This window comes from Nicotiana tomentosiformis, chromosome 5 (genome assembly GCF_000390325.3).
Source record: "Nicotiana tomentosiformis chromosome 5, ASM39032v3, whole genome shotgun sequence".
NCBI classification, from domain to species: Eukaryota; Viridiplantae; Streptophyta; class Magnoliopsida; order Solanales; family Solanaceae; genus Nicotiana; species Nicotiana tomentosiformis.
The window spans coordinates 41,204,896-41,221,745 of NC_090816.1; the positions used below are offsets into that span (position 1 = coordinate 41,204,896).

The following is a 16,850-nucleotide window of genomic DNA, read 5'->3' on the forward strand; positions in this document are numbered from 1 at the left end:
TCAGCCCTTTGGTTATTAATGAGATTGCTACAACTGCCTTGAATTCTAATATGAACTATGGGATGATGGTGTCATTTGCTCAAGCCATGGAGACCCGCAAATTGAAGAATAGAATGGAGCGCGAGGGTAGCAACAAGGCCCGGTGGTAGTGGTGATAGGACAACATTCAGGGGAGGGTTGTTAGGGCTATCCCAGTCCTTTGCTTAGTCTTCAGTTAGTGCACCGCCATCAGGGCCCCATCAGTAGTAGTGGAGTCATTTCAGGCCCAGTTAAGGTAACAGGGGACCCCACCAGCAGGGTCGGCCTGGAGGGAGATTCCAGCAGTAGGAGAGGCCCCCATGCCCTAGGTGTGGGAAGATGCATTTCGGGGCCTGCTTCATGGACAACCCATATGCTACAGGTGCGGTATCAGGGGTCACATTCAGAGGGATTGTTGTTTGTCCCGTCAGAGTGTGGGCAGGGGTATGGCGTAGCTAGCTAGTTCTGCAGCTACTACATCCGCAGCACCTCCCCCAGGTCGAGACACTCCATCGCTCATAGGGCGTGGTGCAGCTAGGGGTGGTACCCAAAACTCGGGAGGGACCAACAAGTTTTATGGTATGAGAAGGCATCAAGATTCAAAGGATTCTCCAGATGTTGTTGCAGGTATATTGACTACGTCTCCTCGCCTGCACCTACGCTGCGCACCTGTGGATCACCTCGCACATCTGCGACCAAGGCCAAGCTGCCTTGATCCGCACCTGCGGACCCCTCATCGAAGAAGCGCTTTCGCTTCTTCAGAATATCACTCGTTTCTGTGGACCTCACTGACTCTCCTCCATTCCGCACCTGCAACCAAGGCATCGTGCCTGCGGTGCCGCATCTGCGGTCATTCCCACCGCTGGTGTGAATGCACCAGATACCTGAAGCCTTCAGCACTTTGCCATAATGCAACCAAGCTCCGTCAACCATCCGGATCCCACTCGAGGCCCCCAAACATGCCAAAAAGTCCTAAATCACATTCTAAACTTAGTCGAAACCTCGAATCACATCAAGCAACATCAAAAACGCGAATCACACCCCAATTCAAGACTATTGAAACTAATGAAGTTTCAACTTCTAAAATCGATGCCGAAACCTATCAAAGCAACTCCGATTGACCTCAAATTTTGTGCACAAGTCATAAATGACAATAACGGACCTACAACAACTCTGGAACCAAAATTTTGAGCCCGGTATCAACATAGTCATCTCTCGATCAAACTTCTTAACCTTCAAAACCTTCAAGTTTCCAACTTTCGCCAATTCAAGCCATAACAACCTACAGACATCCAAATCAATATCTGGATATACTCCTAAGCCCTAAATAATCATACGATCCTATTGAAACCATCAAATCTTGGTTCCGAGGTCATTTACGCAAAATTTTGACTCAAGTCAAACTTGGCTTTCTTAGGCCATTATTAAGAAATTAATTGTTCCGTTTCAACCCGAACCCTTCCAAGCCCGAACCAACCATCCCCGCAAGTCATAAAATAGTAAAAGCACATACGGGAAGTCTTAATTAGGGTAACGGGGATCTAAAAAGCAAAACGACCGGTCGGTTCGTTACATTCTCCACCTCTTAAACAAACATTCGTCCTCGAACGGGTCTAGAATCATACCTGGAGTGCTGAATAGGTGTGGATATCTACTCAGCATGTCCTTCTCGGTCTCCCAAGTTGCATCCTCGACTGGTTGACCCCTCCATTGGACCTTTACCGCAGAAATCTACTTAGACCTCAACTAGCGAACCTGCCTGTCAACAATGGCAACTCGCTCCTCCTCATAACCCAAACTTTCATCTTGTTGAACTGTGTTGTAATCTAACACGTGCGACCAGTCGGTATGGTACTTTCGGATCATAGACACATGGAAGACCGGATAAACTCCCAGTAGGCTGGGAGGCAAAGAAAGCTCATAAGCAACCTCCCCAACTCACCTGAACAACTCAAATGGGCCAACAAAACTCAAACTCAAATTGCCCTTCTTTCCGAACCCATGACACCTTTCATCGACGAGACTTTCAAGAGAACCTTCTCGCCCACCATAAATGATAAATCCCGCGCCTTCTGATTCGCGTAACTCTTCTGTCTGAAATGTGATGTGTGAAGTCCCTCCTGAATCAACTTTACCTTCTCCAAGGCATCCTTCACTAAATTAGTGCCATATAATCTAGCCTCGCCGGGCTCAAACCATCCGACGGGTGAATGACATCGCCAACCATATAAGGCCTCAAATGGAGACATCATAATGTTGGACTGATAACTGTGGTTATAAGCAAACTCGGCCAAGGGAAACAATCTATCCCACTGCCCTTCGAAGTCAATAACACGTGCTCTGAGCATATCCTCCAGAATCTGAATTGTCTGCTCCGACTGCCCATCAATCTACGGATGAAAGGCTGTGTTGAGCTTTACTCGGGTACCCAACTCACTCTGTACTACTCTCCAGAAATGCGAAGTAAACTGAGGGCCTCTATCTGATATGATGGAAATAGGCACACCATGCAACTGGACAACCTCCTGAATGTAAATATGGGCCAGCCTCACTAAAGAGTAAGTAGTCACAACTGAAATGAAGTGTGCCGACTTGGTCAGCCTGTCAACAATGACCCAAACGACATCAAACTTACTCAACGTACGCGGTAACCCAACTACAAAATCCATAGTGGTACGCTCCCACTTTCACTCCAGTATAACCATCTACTGGAGTATGCCACCTAGCCTCTAGTGTTCATACTTAACCTGCTGGCAATTTAGACATTTCGATACATACTCAACTATGTCCTTCTTCATTTGCCACCACTAATAATGCGGCCTCAGGTTGCGATACATCTTTGTAGCATCTGGATGAATAGAATACCGAGAACTATGTGCCTCCTCTAGAATTTTCTCCCTCAAGCCATCAATATTAGGAATACATAAGCGACGTTGGAGTCACAAAACACCATCCTCTCCGATAGTAACCTCCTTGGCACCACCCTGTAGTACCATCTCTCTAAGAACCAACAAGTGCGGATCATTGTACTGATGATCCTTGATCCGCTCGAGTAATGAAGATTGAGCCACAACACATGTAAGAACTCGACTGGGCTCTGAAATATCCAGCCTTACAATTTTGTTAGCTAAGGATTGAATGTCCAAAGCCAGTGGCCTCTCCTCTACCGAAATGAATGCCCAACTACCCATACTCTCGACCTTTCTGCTCAAGGCATCCGCAACCACATTCATCTTGCCCGGATGGTAACAGATGGTAATAGCATAGTCCTTCAATAACTCAAGCCACTTGCGTTGCCTCAAATTAAGATTCTTCTACTTAAATAAATGTTGCAAGCTATGATGATCAGTGTAAACCTCACAGGACACCCCACAAAGATAATGCCTCCAGATCTTGAGAGCATGAACTATCGCGGCCAACTCCAAATCATGTACGGGGTAATTATTCTCGTGGGTCTTCAGCTGACGTGAAGCATATGCAATAACTCGTCCCTCCTGCATCAATACACAACCCTACCCAATGCGTGAATCATCGCAATACATGCTATATATCCCTGAACTGGAGGGCAACACTAACACCGGTGCTGTAGTCAAAGTAGTCTTGAGCTTCTGAAAGCTTGCCTCACAATCATCAGACCATCTGAACGGAGCACCCTTCTGGGTCAATCTAGTCAAAGGTGTTGCATTAGACGAGAAGCCCTTCAAAACCGACGTTAATAACCTGCTAACACCAAGAAACTCCTGATCTCGGTCGCTATGGTATGATAAAGCCAACTCTGGATTGCCTCGATCTTACTCAGGTACACCTTAATACCCTCACTTGATACAACATGCCCCAAGAAAGCCACAGAATCTAACCAGAACTCACACTTGGAGAACTTAGCATATAGCTTCTATTCCCGCAAGATCTAGAGCACTAACCTCAAATGCTACTCGTGCTCCCCCATACTATGCGAGTATATCAATATTGCATCGATAAAGACAATGAAACGGCCTAAACACCTGATTCATCAAGTCCATAAACATCGTCGGTGCGTTAGTCAAGCCGAAGGGCATAACTAAAAACTCATAGTGCCCATACCTGGTCTGAAAGGCCGTCTTCAGAACATCCGAAGAACGAATCTCCTGCTGATGATACCCAAATCTCAAGTCGATCTTAGAGAACACCCTGACACCCTGTAACTGGTCAAACAAGTCATCAATGTGCGGCAACGGGCACTTGTTCTTGATGGTAACTTTGTTTAACTGGCGGTAATCAATGCACATCTCCATACTCCCATCCTTCTTCTTTACAAATAACACCGGTGCGCCCCAAGGCGACATACTGGGTCTGATGAACCGCTTCTCAAGCAACTCTTGAAGCTACTCCTATAACTCCCTCAGCTACTTTGGAGCCATGCGATAAGGCGAAGTAGAAATAGGCTGGGTACCTAGCACCAAATCAATGTCGAAATCAATATCCCGATCTGGTGGCATACCTGATAGATCAGCAGAAAATACATCGGAAAACTCTCGCACCACCAGCACTGAATCTAACGCGGGATTCTCTGCAGTAGTATACCGAAAAAAGGCCAAATAGGCCAAACAACCCTTCTCGACCATGTGTCGAGCCTTCAAGAAAGAAATAAATCGATTGGGAGTACCAACAAACGAACCCCTCCACTCTAATCTGGGCAGTTCAGGCATCGCCAAGGTAACAATCTTGGCATGACAATCAAGAATGTCATGGTACGGAGACAACCGGTCTATGCCTAGGATAACCTCAAAATCAACCATATCGAGTAATAGAAGATCCGCCATAGTCTCATAACCACAAACAGTCGCCACACAGGATCGGTATACCCAATCCATAACGACAAAATCACCCACTAGCATGGACACATATGCAGCAATGCCCAAGGACTCACGAGATACATCTAGATAAGGAGCAAATAAAGAATAAACATATGAATAAGTAGACCCTGGATCAAATAATACTAAGGAATCCCTACGGGAGATAGAAATAGTACCTCTGATCACTGCATCGGAGGCGACTGCCTCTGGCCTGGCGGAGAAAGCATAGAATCTAGCCGGAGTGCCACCTGACTAGCCTTTACCTCTAAGGTGACCCCTACCTACCTGTCCTCCACCTCTGGCCAGGTGGGTGGGTGGTGTGGTAGCTGGTGTAGTAATCACGGGCCGATGGTTTTGCTGCTCGGCCTTGCCCCGAATTCTTAGCAAAAACCTCTTCACATGGCCAAAATCCCCGCACTAAAAACAACCTCTCGGAGCAGTGGACTGCTGGCCTGAAGTTTGATCCTGATGGCCTGAATACCCACTGGAGGAACCCTGAATAGCTGGCAGACGATAAGTACTCTCTGGAATAGCCCTGAAGTAGGGTTGTGTTGGAGCATTCCGAGTAGGCAGTGGTGCTGACTGCATAGGCCTGCTAGACTGGCCCCTTATGAACTAACCTCTACCCCTAGGTGGGGTGCCACTGAATCTACCAAACTATCAGGGCCGCTTATCCCTTGGTACAAACTCTCTGATGTGGTCACAGATATGCTCAATCTTCCGAGCTATATCCACAATCTGAAGAAAGGGAGTCCCCATCTCTACCTCACGGGCCATAGAATCCGGAATCTCAGGGTGTAGACCTACAATGAACCTCCGCACCCTCTCTACATCTGTGGGGAGAATAATAGCTACTTGGCGAGACAAGTTAGTGAATCTCGCCTGATAATCGATCACAGACATATGACCCTGACGGAGTCACTCAAACTGATGTCGAAGCTCCTCTCTCTCTCTCCGAAGGTGGTATGTACTTCTCCAAGAACAGATGTGTAAATGGATCCCAAGTCAAGGGAGGTGAACCTGCTGGCCTGCTAAGGAGGTACGCCTGTCACCATCTGCGGGCCTTGCCCTCAAGCTTAAAGATGGTCAATCCACCCCGTCGGACTCCAATATCCCCCATGTTAAGTAGTTTATCCTTGCACCAGTTAATTAAATCTTGGGGTCCTTTGATCTCTCACCCCCAAAGTTAGTGGGAAGAAGCCTAGTCTGTTACACCTACGTTTCAATGATGACACTAGTGCTAATCTAATCTAATCTACTTAATTGCAAGAAATTAGGATGACAATGCTAAATCAGATGGAGCCAAAGGAAATCAAGATGTCAAGGCCATCAAAAAGGAAACAAGATCAAGTGCAGTCATTATGGGAAGCCAGTCCATACTTCAAGGATCAGTTTGAGAAAAGAAATCGGAAAATTCTGATCGATCAAGTCGCAAATCACTCCCTTAATTAGGAATGTGAAAAGGAAGGAAATTATTGAATCCAGCCCATCTCTTGAGCAGGATTCAGAAGCAACCCTTGGATCAAAATTCTTAGATTATCTTTGCCTCAATCAATGGTCAATCTGCAACGGCTAGTTCAACAAGAAGATTGTATGATCTTAAGACTCTCATATAAGAAGCCTGAAAGGCTAAAGAAAAAGATCATGCAACTTACACTGTTTCTATACCTTTCTAGTTCTTAGCACAAACACTATATTCTTGAGTTTACATGTGTCACAAAAGATAGGAAGAGATAGAAAACAAAACAAGAATTTTGTCAAGTCTAGAGAAATATTGTTGCTGAAAATTGTTGGTGGTGAAGATCCAAAAACCACTACTGTTCTAACGAATTATTGAAGATCTAAGAGAACCCTTGTGACCCAAGATAACTAGATGTATGTGTCACACCGGTACTGAACCAGTATAAAATTTCTATGTTCTTAGCTTTTAATTTAGTATCATCTGATCCTCTTGACTTAGGTAATTTCACTGAAGAACAAACAACTGTTATTCAAGTGAATGCTAAGGCTAAACATCTCCTATACAACGCCATATGCAGTGAAGTGTATGAAAAGATATCAAGCTTTGAAACTGCTAAAGAAATATGGGATAAGTTAGAAGTTACCTATGAAGGAACCAACAAAGTGAAGGAAACAAGAATAAATCTCCTGGGGCGTGACTATGAATTATTTCAAATGAAATACGGAGAACTAGTTGAAGAAATATTCTCTCGATTCAGCAAAATTCTTGGGGATTTAAAATATTTTGGTAGACCAATCAGAAGTGGAGAATAAGTTAGAAAAATACTAATAAGTCTACCCACCATCTGGCAACCAAAAATTATTGCTCTTGAATGTCAGGACCTCGACAAGATGTCATATGATGAACTTAGAGGTGATCTAATTGCTTTTGAGAAAACCCACTTAGACAAGCAAGTTCATCAATAGAAAAGTAAAATAGTTTCATTTAAAGCAACTATGGCTGAATCAGAAAACGAAGAAGAAGAAGAAGAAAAAGAAGAAGAAGAAGAAGAAGAAGAAGAAGGAGAACAAGATGAAAACATAGCTATGCTCTCCAAAGTGGTAACAAGCATGATGAGGAGAAACAGAAATAATAGAAGAGGTAAGCCAAATTTCAGGAAAGGGTAGATGGGAAATGAAAATGACAAAAATGATGGAGGATGTTATGAATGTGGAAAACACGAACACATTCAAGCAGAATGCCCTGAACTGAAAAAGAAACTCAGCAGAAATTTCCAAAAGAAAAAGTCTTTTGGAGCATGGAGTGATGAAGAAGAGTTTGATCATGAGGAAATTTCCAACATGTTCTTCATAGCTATAAATGATGACAGTGATGAAGACTCAAGTAAGCTGGGTCTCATGGCAGATGAAGGAACAAGTGAGGTACGTTCACCTATGTGTCCTAAATGTAATGAACTTTGAGAATTTATTGATATTGCTCTTGTAGACATTGAGAAGGTTCTAAATGAGCTTCGAAAGATCCAACGAGAAAAGAAAGACTGGGCCCTGAAACTTGAAGTATGTGAAATAGAAAAAGACATGCTTCAAGAGGAAGTTCATGAACTTCAACTTCAACTGAATGGATTGAGAAAATTCACCAGTCACAGTTCCATCAGATCCAACCAGTCAACTCCTCGTAATAACTCATTAAGGGTAAGAACTCATGCTGCAGCATTTGGCAAGAATGATAACAATTCTAACCATTGCAGGTTTAGAGATAACAGAGAAAAGACTTCTGAAAGTCTTATTAATCCATCTTATTTTTATTGCGGAAAACCTGGCCATACCTCTAATCATTCCAGGTTTAAGAACAACAAAAGATGAGTTTGGTGACCTAAGGCCTCTAACCAGGATAACAACTAGAACACTAACCATCCAGGACCCAAGCAAGCTTGGGTACCTAAAAATAAGTAATTTATTTTTGCAGGAACACCGCAAGAAGAATCGAAAAGGAAAATAGTATCTCGATAGTGCGTGTTCCAAACACATGACATGTGACAAACAATAATTCAAATCTGTCTCTAAGCTCAACGGTGGATCTGTCACTTTCGGAGATAAATCAAAAGGAAATGTAATTGGAGTAGGAAGAGTCCCTCTCAGCTCATCATGTGATGTAATGAGGTCTATTTAGAATATGAACTTGGTTACAATCTACTTAGCATCAGTCAACTATGTGACAATGACTATAAGGTTCGTTTCAAAAAATGTGGTTGGTTCATTGAAGACAAAACAAGTAAACTTATTCTATCTGGAAATAGAGATATAAATGTCTATACCCTTAGCATTACTGATAGTATAGGGAATAAAATATTTTTAGCTTCAATGATTGATGATCCCTAGGTATGGCATAGAAAGCTTGGTCATGCTAGCATGCATACTATTTAAAAACTTTCCAAAGGCAATCTTGTCATTGGTCTTCCAAAACTAGATTTTTCCAAGGATTAAATTTGTAACGTATGTCAATTAGGAAAACAAACACGTTCATCTTTTAAAATCAAAAACTTTATTTCTACTACAAAACCTCTTCAACTTTTGCATATGAACCTTTTTGGTCCAACTAGAACTGCTAGCATTGGTGGTAGAAAATATGCCTTTGTTATTGTAGACGATTTTTCTCGATTTACCGGGGTTATTTTTCTGAGTCATAAAGATGAAGAACTAAGGAATTTTGAAGTCTTATGTAAGAAGGTATAACATGAAAAAGGATATTACATCTCTGCCATAAGAAGTGACCATGGAGGAGAATTTTATAGTAGAGCCTTTGAAAACTTCTGCAATGATCAAGGAATTACTCACAACTTCTCTTCTTAAAGATCACCTTAACAAAATGGAGTGGTAGAACGCAAAAATAAAATCTTGCAAGATATGGAAAGAACCATGATTGTGAAAAACTCTCTCCCACACCACTTCTGGGCAAAAGCTATAAGCACTGCATGTCATATCATTAACAGATGCCTGATCCGACCCATTCTTAAAAAGACTCCATATGAGCTATGTAGTGGTAAGAAACCCAACATCAGTTACTTTCATCCATTTGGCTGCAAATGCTTCATCCACAATAATGGAAAGGACAATCTTGGTAAGTTTGATCCAAAAAGCGACGAAGGTATTTTTCTTGGATACTCTCCCTTAAGTAGAGCATATAGAGTGTTTAATAAAAGGACCTTATTTATTGAAGAATCCATTTATGTTGTTTTTGTGGATACTAACCCTCGCTTAAGGAATGAAAAACTTCCTGAAGATGTGAAAATTTCCATTATCCCAAAGTCTGTTCTCACAGGAAAGGACTATCACGATGAGGCGACTAATCAGCAACATCAGTCAACTGAGGATCACATGGTAAACCAAGAATCATCTTCTGCAGAACAGTCAACTCCCATGGAAAAGAAACTAGTCACAGCTGTCCCAAAGGAATGGAAAAGTGAACCTGGATATCCCCATAAGTTCATCATTGGAAATCCATAGGAAGGTTTTACTATCAGAAGATCTCAAAAGCTCAACCCTCACGTGGCCTTAATAACACAATTTGAGTCAAAAAAGGTTGATGAAGCTCTCAAAGATGACTACTGGGTCAAAGCTATGAAAGATGAACTTGATCAATTTGAAAGGAATAAAGTATGGGACCTAGATCCAAAACCATAAATGCATCTATCGTAGGAACTAAATGGGTTTTCAGAAATAAGATGAATGAATCTGGCCAAGTAGTTTGTAACAAAGCAAGGCTAGTCGCCCAAGGTTACTCACAACAAGAAGTAATCGACTACGATGAAATATTTGCTCCTATGGAAAGATTAGAATCCATTCGAATACTACTTGCCTTTGCTGCTCATAAGGGATTCAAACTATTTCAAATAGATGTAAAAAGTGCCTTCTAAAATGGATATATCTCTGGAGAAGTGTATGTGAAACAACCTCCTAAGTTTGTGAACAACAGTATCCCAAACCATGTCTTCAAGTTTTCAAAATCCCTATATGGACTCAAACAAGACCCCCGAGCCTGTTATGAAAGACTAAGCTCCTTTCTATTAATTCATAGCTTCAAAAGAGGTAATATTGATACAACTCTATTTATTAAGCGTTCAAATTCAGGTAATCTTATTACTCAAATTTATGTAGATGATATTATTTTTGGAAGTTCTAACTCTGTATTATGTGAATAATTTTCTCATATTATGAAAGGAGAATTCGAAATGAGCATGATGGGAGAGCTGACTTTTTTTCTTGGATTACAAATCAAGCAATCATCCAAAGGAATCTTCATTAGCCAAACCAAGTACACCAAGGAGCTCATAAAAAGGTTTTGAATGGAGAATGCAAAACCCAGTGGAACTCTAATGAGTCCGTCAACAACTCTTGAAGAGGACAAAAATGGGAAAAATATTGATGAAATTATGTATAGGGGAATGATTGGATCTCTACTATATCTCACGGCTAGTCGACCAGATATAATATTCAGTGTTTGTAAGTGTGCAAGATTTTAGTCGGCTCCAAAGAAATCTCATTTGACTGCAGTTAAACGTATCATTAGATACCTCATTGGAACCACTAAATTAGGTTTATGGTATGCTCTCTCTAACAATTTTGATCTAAAAGGCTTTTCAGATGCAGATTTTGCAGGTGATAGGACTGATAGGAAAAGCACTAGCGGGACTTGCCAACTACTGGGAAATGCACTAATTTTCTGGCATAGTAAGAAACAAAATTATGTTGCCTTGTCAACTACTGAAGCAGAGCATTTAGCTGTTGGAAACTGTTGCACTCAAATTCTTTAGATTATGCATCAACTTCTTGATTATGATTTAAATCCTTCTTCTACTCCTATTTTTTGTGATAACATGAGTGCTATATGTCTATCAAAAAAATTTGTGCATCATTTCAGGGTAAAGCATATAGTAATTAAGCATCATTTTATTTGTGATCATGTTGCTAAAGGTGATATTATGTTAGAATTTATTAGCACTGAGTCTTAACTTACTGATATTTTTACAGAACCTCTTTTGGAAGAACGTTTTTGTCTACTGCGTAATAAAATTGGTGTTCAGCCTATTGCGTAAAATTCTTTTGTATATTTGCAAAATATTTTACTTCCTTTTTGAGTTTGCTTAATTGATGGGTTTTATTAATTTGATGTGAATGTCATTATTACCTGCCATTGGTGCTGCCGAAGCAACCCCTCAGAAGTGTCACTTCAATCTGAACCTAACCCTTCCTCTAACTGATGAGACCCTTCAATTTTCTAAGAGATTAGTTAAGTACCCCTCTTATTCCATTCTTCATAACTTTTTACCAACTCCACTACCATGGCTAAGAGAAAACTCTCATCCTCTACTACCACAAAACAAAGCAGACGGTTCCAAGAATCCCAAAACCCTAAAGAAACCATTGATCTTGAATCATCCCTTGACTCGGACCTTCTCAAAACTGATAATGAGAGTAGTGACGCGTCGGAGGATCTAACTCGAAGCCAGAAAAAAAGTGGGAAAGAGACCCATGGATCAAACCCCTAAAAACCTGCATGCAAGAAAGAGAAAGTGAAAAGTACTGATTTTGGGCCAGAGGATAAATTAAACTTCTATGGTCCAACAGAGAAATCGAGGTTTGAGTCTTATAAGTCAAACTCTATGGCTTATGGATGCTCTATAAGTCTCTCTCTTATGAAAGATATTCACTTTGATGTGATTTCAATTTTTGATTTTCAACGCCTTTCTCCTCTATTTGATACTATTGGAAATTCTGTGTATAAAGAACCTGTGAGGATATTTTATGCAAATTTGTTTGTTAATGACAAAGATGACTTGGAATCAATGGTCCTAGGTACTCGTATTGTGCTTGATGTTTATCAATTTGAGAAGATTTTTTCTGCTAAGTTTCATGGGTATGATGTGTTTGTTCAAAACTCCCGGCCAAAAGATTTTGAAGTGTCCTTAGATGAAGCAAAAGTTTTTCTGTCTGAAAACCCCCCTGACATTAGGCCTAAAAGTCTTAAGTTTAAACATTGTGTGTTAGCTCACATGATTGCTACTACTCACCTTCCTAGGACTGGGTCTTTCAGAACTTTAACCACTAGGGATATCTTTGTCCTATATTGTCTTGTGAATAACAAAAGACTTGACTGGTTTGTGTGGATTCGTCAGTATATGCTTGAAAGTATCAGGGACATATCTTCCTCTGCCACTTGTTTACCTTATGGTCTGCTTATCTCATGTATTCTTGAAGTCATGAAGGTTGATCTAGCTCCCTTCTCTCCCAAGTATATCTCAAGCACCTATGATAAGATAGCCTTTGCTATGATGGTCTATACTTTAAGTGAAGATGGATGGGTCAGACGTGCCAAGATTGGAAGCACTCCAGTATAGGTTGAGCCAACCAATAAACTAACAGAGTCTCAGTCGACTACCACCAATAGCTTACAACAAATTCAACAAGGACTGGATGGGGTAAAAAAACATTCTCATGGCAATGAGTACAGGTCGACAAGATCAGGGAGGTCACTAAAGAAATAGGTACAGATGTGGCTAAGCTCAGGATGGACGTGGGAGCCACAAAGAGGCAAGGAATCAGGACATTCAACTCCATGGCAGAAAAGATGGACAAAATCACCAAAGAAGTTGAAACTTACTATGACTCTTTCTGCACCAAAGTGATCAATACCCTAAAGTACTTTCTGGGGAGGAACAAAGGCAGTTGTGTGTGTGTCTAAAATAATTTATTTTGGTATTTTTTTGTTTGTTGTTTGCTTTTTCCTTGGTATGTAAGAACCATTACTATGTGCCTCTACTGAAGGCACAATATCTGCTACCCTTAACTGCTATGTTCATTACCTGCTATAGTATCTGCTATGCTATATACCTTCTGTCTGCATTTTCTTTTTGTTCTATTTGATTGATGTCAAAGGGGGACAAACACGAGAGTAAAGCAGAGTAGAGAAACAACTCAAGGGGAGAAGCAGTAGCATGTGGTATCAAAATTCGAATATATGCACACAATCAGAGGGAGCCCTCACATGAAAGGGGAGTGTGCTCTAATTACTTTTTAATTGTCATCATCAAAAAGGGGGAGATTGTTACACCTACGTTTCAATGATGAAAATAGTGCTAATCTAATATAATCTACTTGATTGCAGGAAATTAGGATGACAATGCTAAATCAAAGGAGCCAAAGGAAATCAAGATGTCAAGGCCATAAAAAAGGAAACAAGATCATGTGCAGCCGTTATGGGAAGCATGTCCATACTTTCAAGGATCAGTTTGGTAAAAGAAATCGGAAGATTCTGATCAATCAAGTCGCAAATCACTCCCTTAATAAGGAATGTGAAAAGGAAGGAAATCATTAAATCCAGCCCATCTCTTGAGCAGGATTCAGAGGCAACCCTTGGATCAAAATTCTTAGATTATCTTTGCCTCAATAAATGGTCAATCTGTAACGGCTAGTTCAACAAGAAGATTGTATGATCTCAAGACTCTCATATAAGAAGATTGAAAGGCTCAAGAAAAAGATCACGCAACTTACCACTATTTTTATACCTTTCTAGTTCTTAGCACAAACACTGTATTCTTGAGTTTACAAGTGTCACAAAAGATAGGAAAAGATAGAAAACAAAACAAGAGTTGTGTCAAGTTTAGAGAAATACTGTTGCTAAAAATCGTTGGTAGTGAACGATCCAAAAACCACTACTATTGTAACGAATTATTGAAGATCTAAGAGAAACCTTGTGACCCAAGGGAACTGGATGTAGGTACCACACCGGTACTGAACCAGTATAAAATTCCTGTGTTCTTAGCTTTTAATTCTATGCAATTTATTTCCGCTGCAAATCAAACCTGATGAGAAAGTTTAGTCGACTGATTCCTTGTTAAGTTGACTAAGTTTTAATTTGGTTATAATTCACCCCCCCCCTCCCCCCGTACTTTCAAAGTCCATCTATCCAGTCGCTTCTGTTGATCAACGGTCGCGACTAGTACTAGCTCTGGCGCATCCGATATATCTAGCTGGGGCCCGCCCCTAGGTAGTGCACCTGGGGTCTGATAAACAACAGCAGCATACCTTGGAGCTTGAGCGGTAGAGGTTTGTGCTCCCCCTCCCGCTTGAGATGTGGTTGGGTTTGTTGGAAATAAACCAGCATGCGTCATTGAGTCCATGAACCGAAGCATACGGCCCATGACCTCCTGAAATCCCGGTGCAATCATGAAATATTTCGGGGCTGGCTCAGCTACATGCGCCCCATCCTACTCCTCAATATCAGGATCCTTCACTGGATCCATTGGTGGTAAAACAAGAGTAACTCTAGGACGCCCTTGTCCTCAGACATGAGCTGAAGCCCTCCTCCGGCCTCTACCTCGACCTCTAGCAATGGGGGGAGTAGCTCCTCTACTGCCTGGTACATCTGCCGCGTGTGTTCTCACTATCTGTGAGAGATCACTAGAACGATACTTAGCACAATATCAACTGCACGGTAAGAGATAAAGAAATAGAGGTTTCCTAACACCATGTAGCCTCTCGAAGATAAGTACGGATGTCTCTGTACCAAGTTGCAAGACTCTACTAGGCCTGCTCATGACTCATGATACCTATGTGAACCTAAAGCTCTGATATCAAACTGTTACGATCCAAAACCCGTAATAGGTCAGGATGGCGCCTAACGTCGCCGTTAGGCAAGCCCATAAATGAACCTCCAAATTAATTATCCCTTTTTAACTTTTAAAACAGAAGTTTCCTTCTTTTTTAAAAAACAAAGAACAAAATAAGTAAGATCTCATGCAACCGTACATACTCTTTCTCAAAAATATCAGCGTGAGAAATACATAAACCATAGTGATAGTAATGATAAGTACAATAGTATATAAATGCTAGAAACCCCCAAAACTCGGTGCCACAAGTGCATGAGCAATCTAGAGAATATACAAAACTAACACAGCTATTGTTTGAAGGGTAAATAGACAGAAATAATAAACAAGGTTGAGGGAGACTTCGATGTTGTAGATCGAAGCAAGGCAAGTAGCTCACCACTAAGTCTCCATAGAAGTGCGGATACGCGCCCGTGCGACTACTGGTAGTACCTATCTCAGTATTTGTACATTTAGTGCAGATGTGTAGCGTGAGTACATAAAATAATGCGTACCCAGTAAGTATCTAGTCTAACCTCGAAAAAGTAGTGACAGGTGCTATTAAACTAATTTTTCAACCAAATCCGGGAAGTCCATAAAACTCACCCCAGGGCCCACATGCCCGGATTCTGAATATTTTCAAAGATAAATATTACCCATGACCTTGCGAACTCAAATATATAATTTATTTCGGATTCCATAACAAATTTCGTAGTCAAATCTCATTTACCAAACCCTAGGTTCCCACAAAAATCCCAATAATTTTCCTTTAATTTCATATTAAATCTGCCCATAATCAATGTACTTAACTTTAAAATGGGTAGAATCCACTTACCTTGTGATGCTTGGTAAAAATCCCCTTCAAAAAGCTCCCAAAAGTCGGCCAAACCAAGAGATAAGAAAGGGATATGAGACTAAGTCCCATAATAATTCAAGTCTGCCCAGCGATTTCTGCACCTACAGTCAGAATCTTCGCTTTTGCGGTCACTCGTCCGCATCTGCAGAAAACACTTGACTCCCGACCAGCCACATTTACGGCCACATTCTGCACCTGCGAGCCTGCTTCTGTGGCTCCTCGCCCGCGCGTGCGCATCCACACCTATGGATCACCTCGCGCATCTGCGACCAAGGCCATCTGCCTTGAACCGCATCTGCAGACCCCTCATCGCAGAAGCACTTTCACTTCTGCGAAAAATCACTCGCTTCTGAGGACCTCACTGACTCCCCTCTATTTTGCACATGCGACAAAAGTGCCATGCCTGCAATGCTGCATCTGTGGCCATTCCCACTGCAGGTGCAAATGCACCAGATACCTGAAACATTCATCACTTTGCCAAAATGCAACCAAGCTCCATCGACCATCTGAATCCCACCTGAGACCTCCGGGACCTCAACCAAACATGCCAAAAAGTCCTAAATCACATTCCGAGCTTAGTCGAAGCCTCAAATCATATCAAACAACATAAAAACGCGAATCGCACCCCAATTCAAGACTATTGAAACTAACGAATTTCCAAGTTTTAAAATCGATGTCGAAACCTATCAAACCAACTCCGATTGACCTCAAATTTTGCGCATAAATCATAAATGACACAACAAACCTAATCTAACTCCGAAACCAAAAATTCAAGCCCGGTATCAACAAAGTCAACTCTCGGTCAAATCTCTTTACCTTCCAAACCTTCAAGTTTTCAACTTTCGCCAATTCAATCCACAACAACCTACGTACCTCCAAATCAATATCCGGACGCACTCCTAAGTCCAAAATTATCATACGAGCCAATTGGAACCATCAAATCCCGATTCCAAGTTCGTTTATTTAAAATGTTGACTCAAGTCAAACTTGGCCTTCTTAGGCCACCATTAAGGAATTAAGTGTTCTGATTTCAATCCGAAC

General features: G+C 41.4%; 2 protein-coding genes across 2 annotated transcripts; both read left to right on the forward strand.

The window, feature by feature from the left end:
• The first annotated feature begins 6,134 nt into the window (after positions 1-6,134).
• Positions 6,135-7,124, forward strand: LOC138892227 (uncharacterized). Its single transcript, XM_070175931.1, has 2 exons — positions 6,135-6,222; positions 6,811-7,124. The coding sequence occupies exons 1-2, from the start codon at positions 6,135-6,137 to the stop codon at positions 7,122-7,124; spliced, it is 402 nt and encodes a 133-aa protein (XP_070032032.1).
• A 3,530-nt stretch (positions 7,125-10,654) lies between these two features.
• Positions 10,655-11,122, forward strand: LOC108948233 (uncharacterized mitochondrial protein AtMg00810-like). The gene is made up of 2 exons (XM_070175932.1): positions 10,655-10,811; positions 10,944-11,122. The coding sequence occupies exons 1-2, from the start codon at positions 10,655-10,657 to the stop codon at positions 11,120-11,122; spliced, it is 336 nt and encodes a 111-aa protein (XP_070032033.1).
• The last annotated feature ends 5,728 nt before the right edge of the window (positions 11,123-16,850 follow it).

Bases quoted from the DNA above. Each gene is read 5' to 3' on its own strand.
- LOC138892227 (XM_070175931.1), top strand. From the start codon at position 6,135: ATGCTAAATCAGATGGAGCCAAAGGAAATCAAGATGTCAAGGCCATCA. The intron at 6,223-6,810 runs GTCCATACTTCA...CTCTTGACTTAG, and splicing joins GCAGTCATTATGGGAAGCCA to GTAATTTCACTGAAGAACAA.
- LOC108948233 (XM_070175932.1), top strand. From the start codon at position 10,655: ATGGAGAATGCAAAACCCAGTGGAACTCTAATGAGTCCGTCAACAACT. The intron at 10,812-10,943 runs GTAAGTGTGCAA...TTGATCTAAAAG, and splicing joins AGATATAATATTCAGTGTTT to GCTTTTCAGATGCAGATTTT.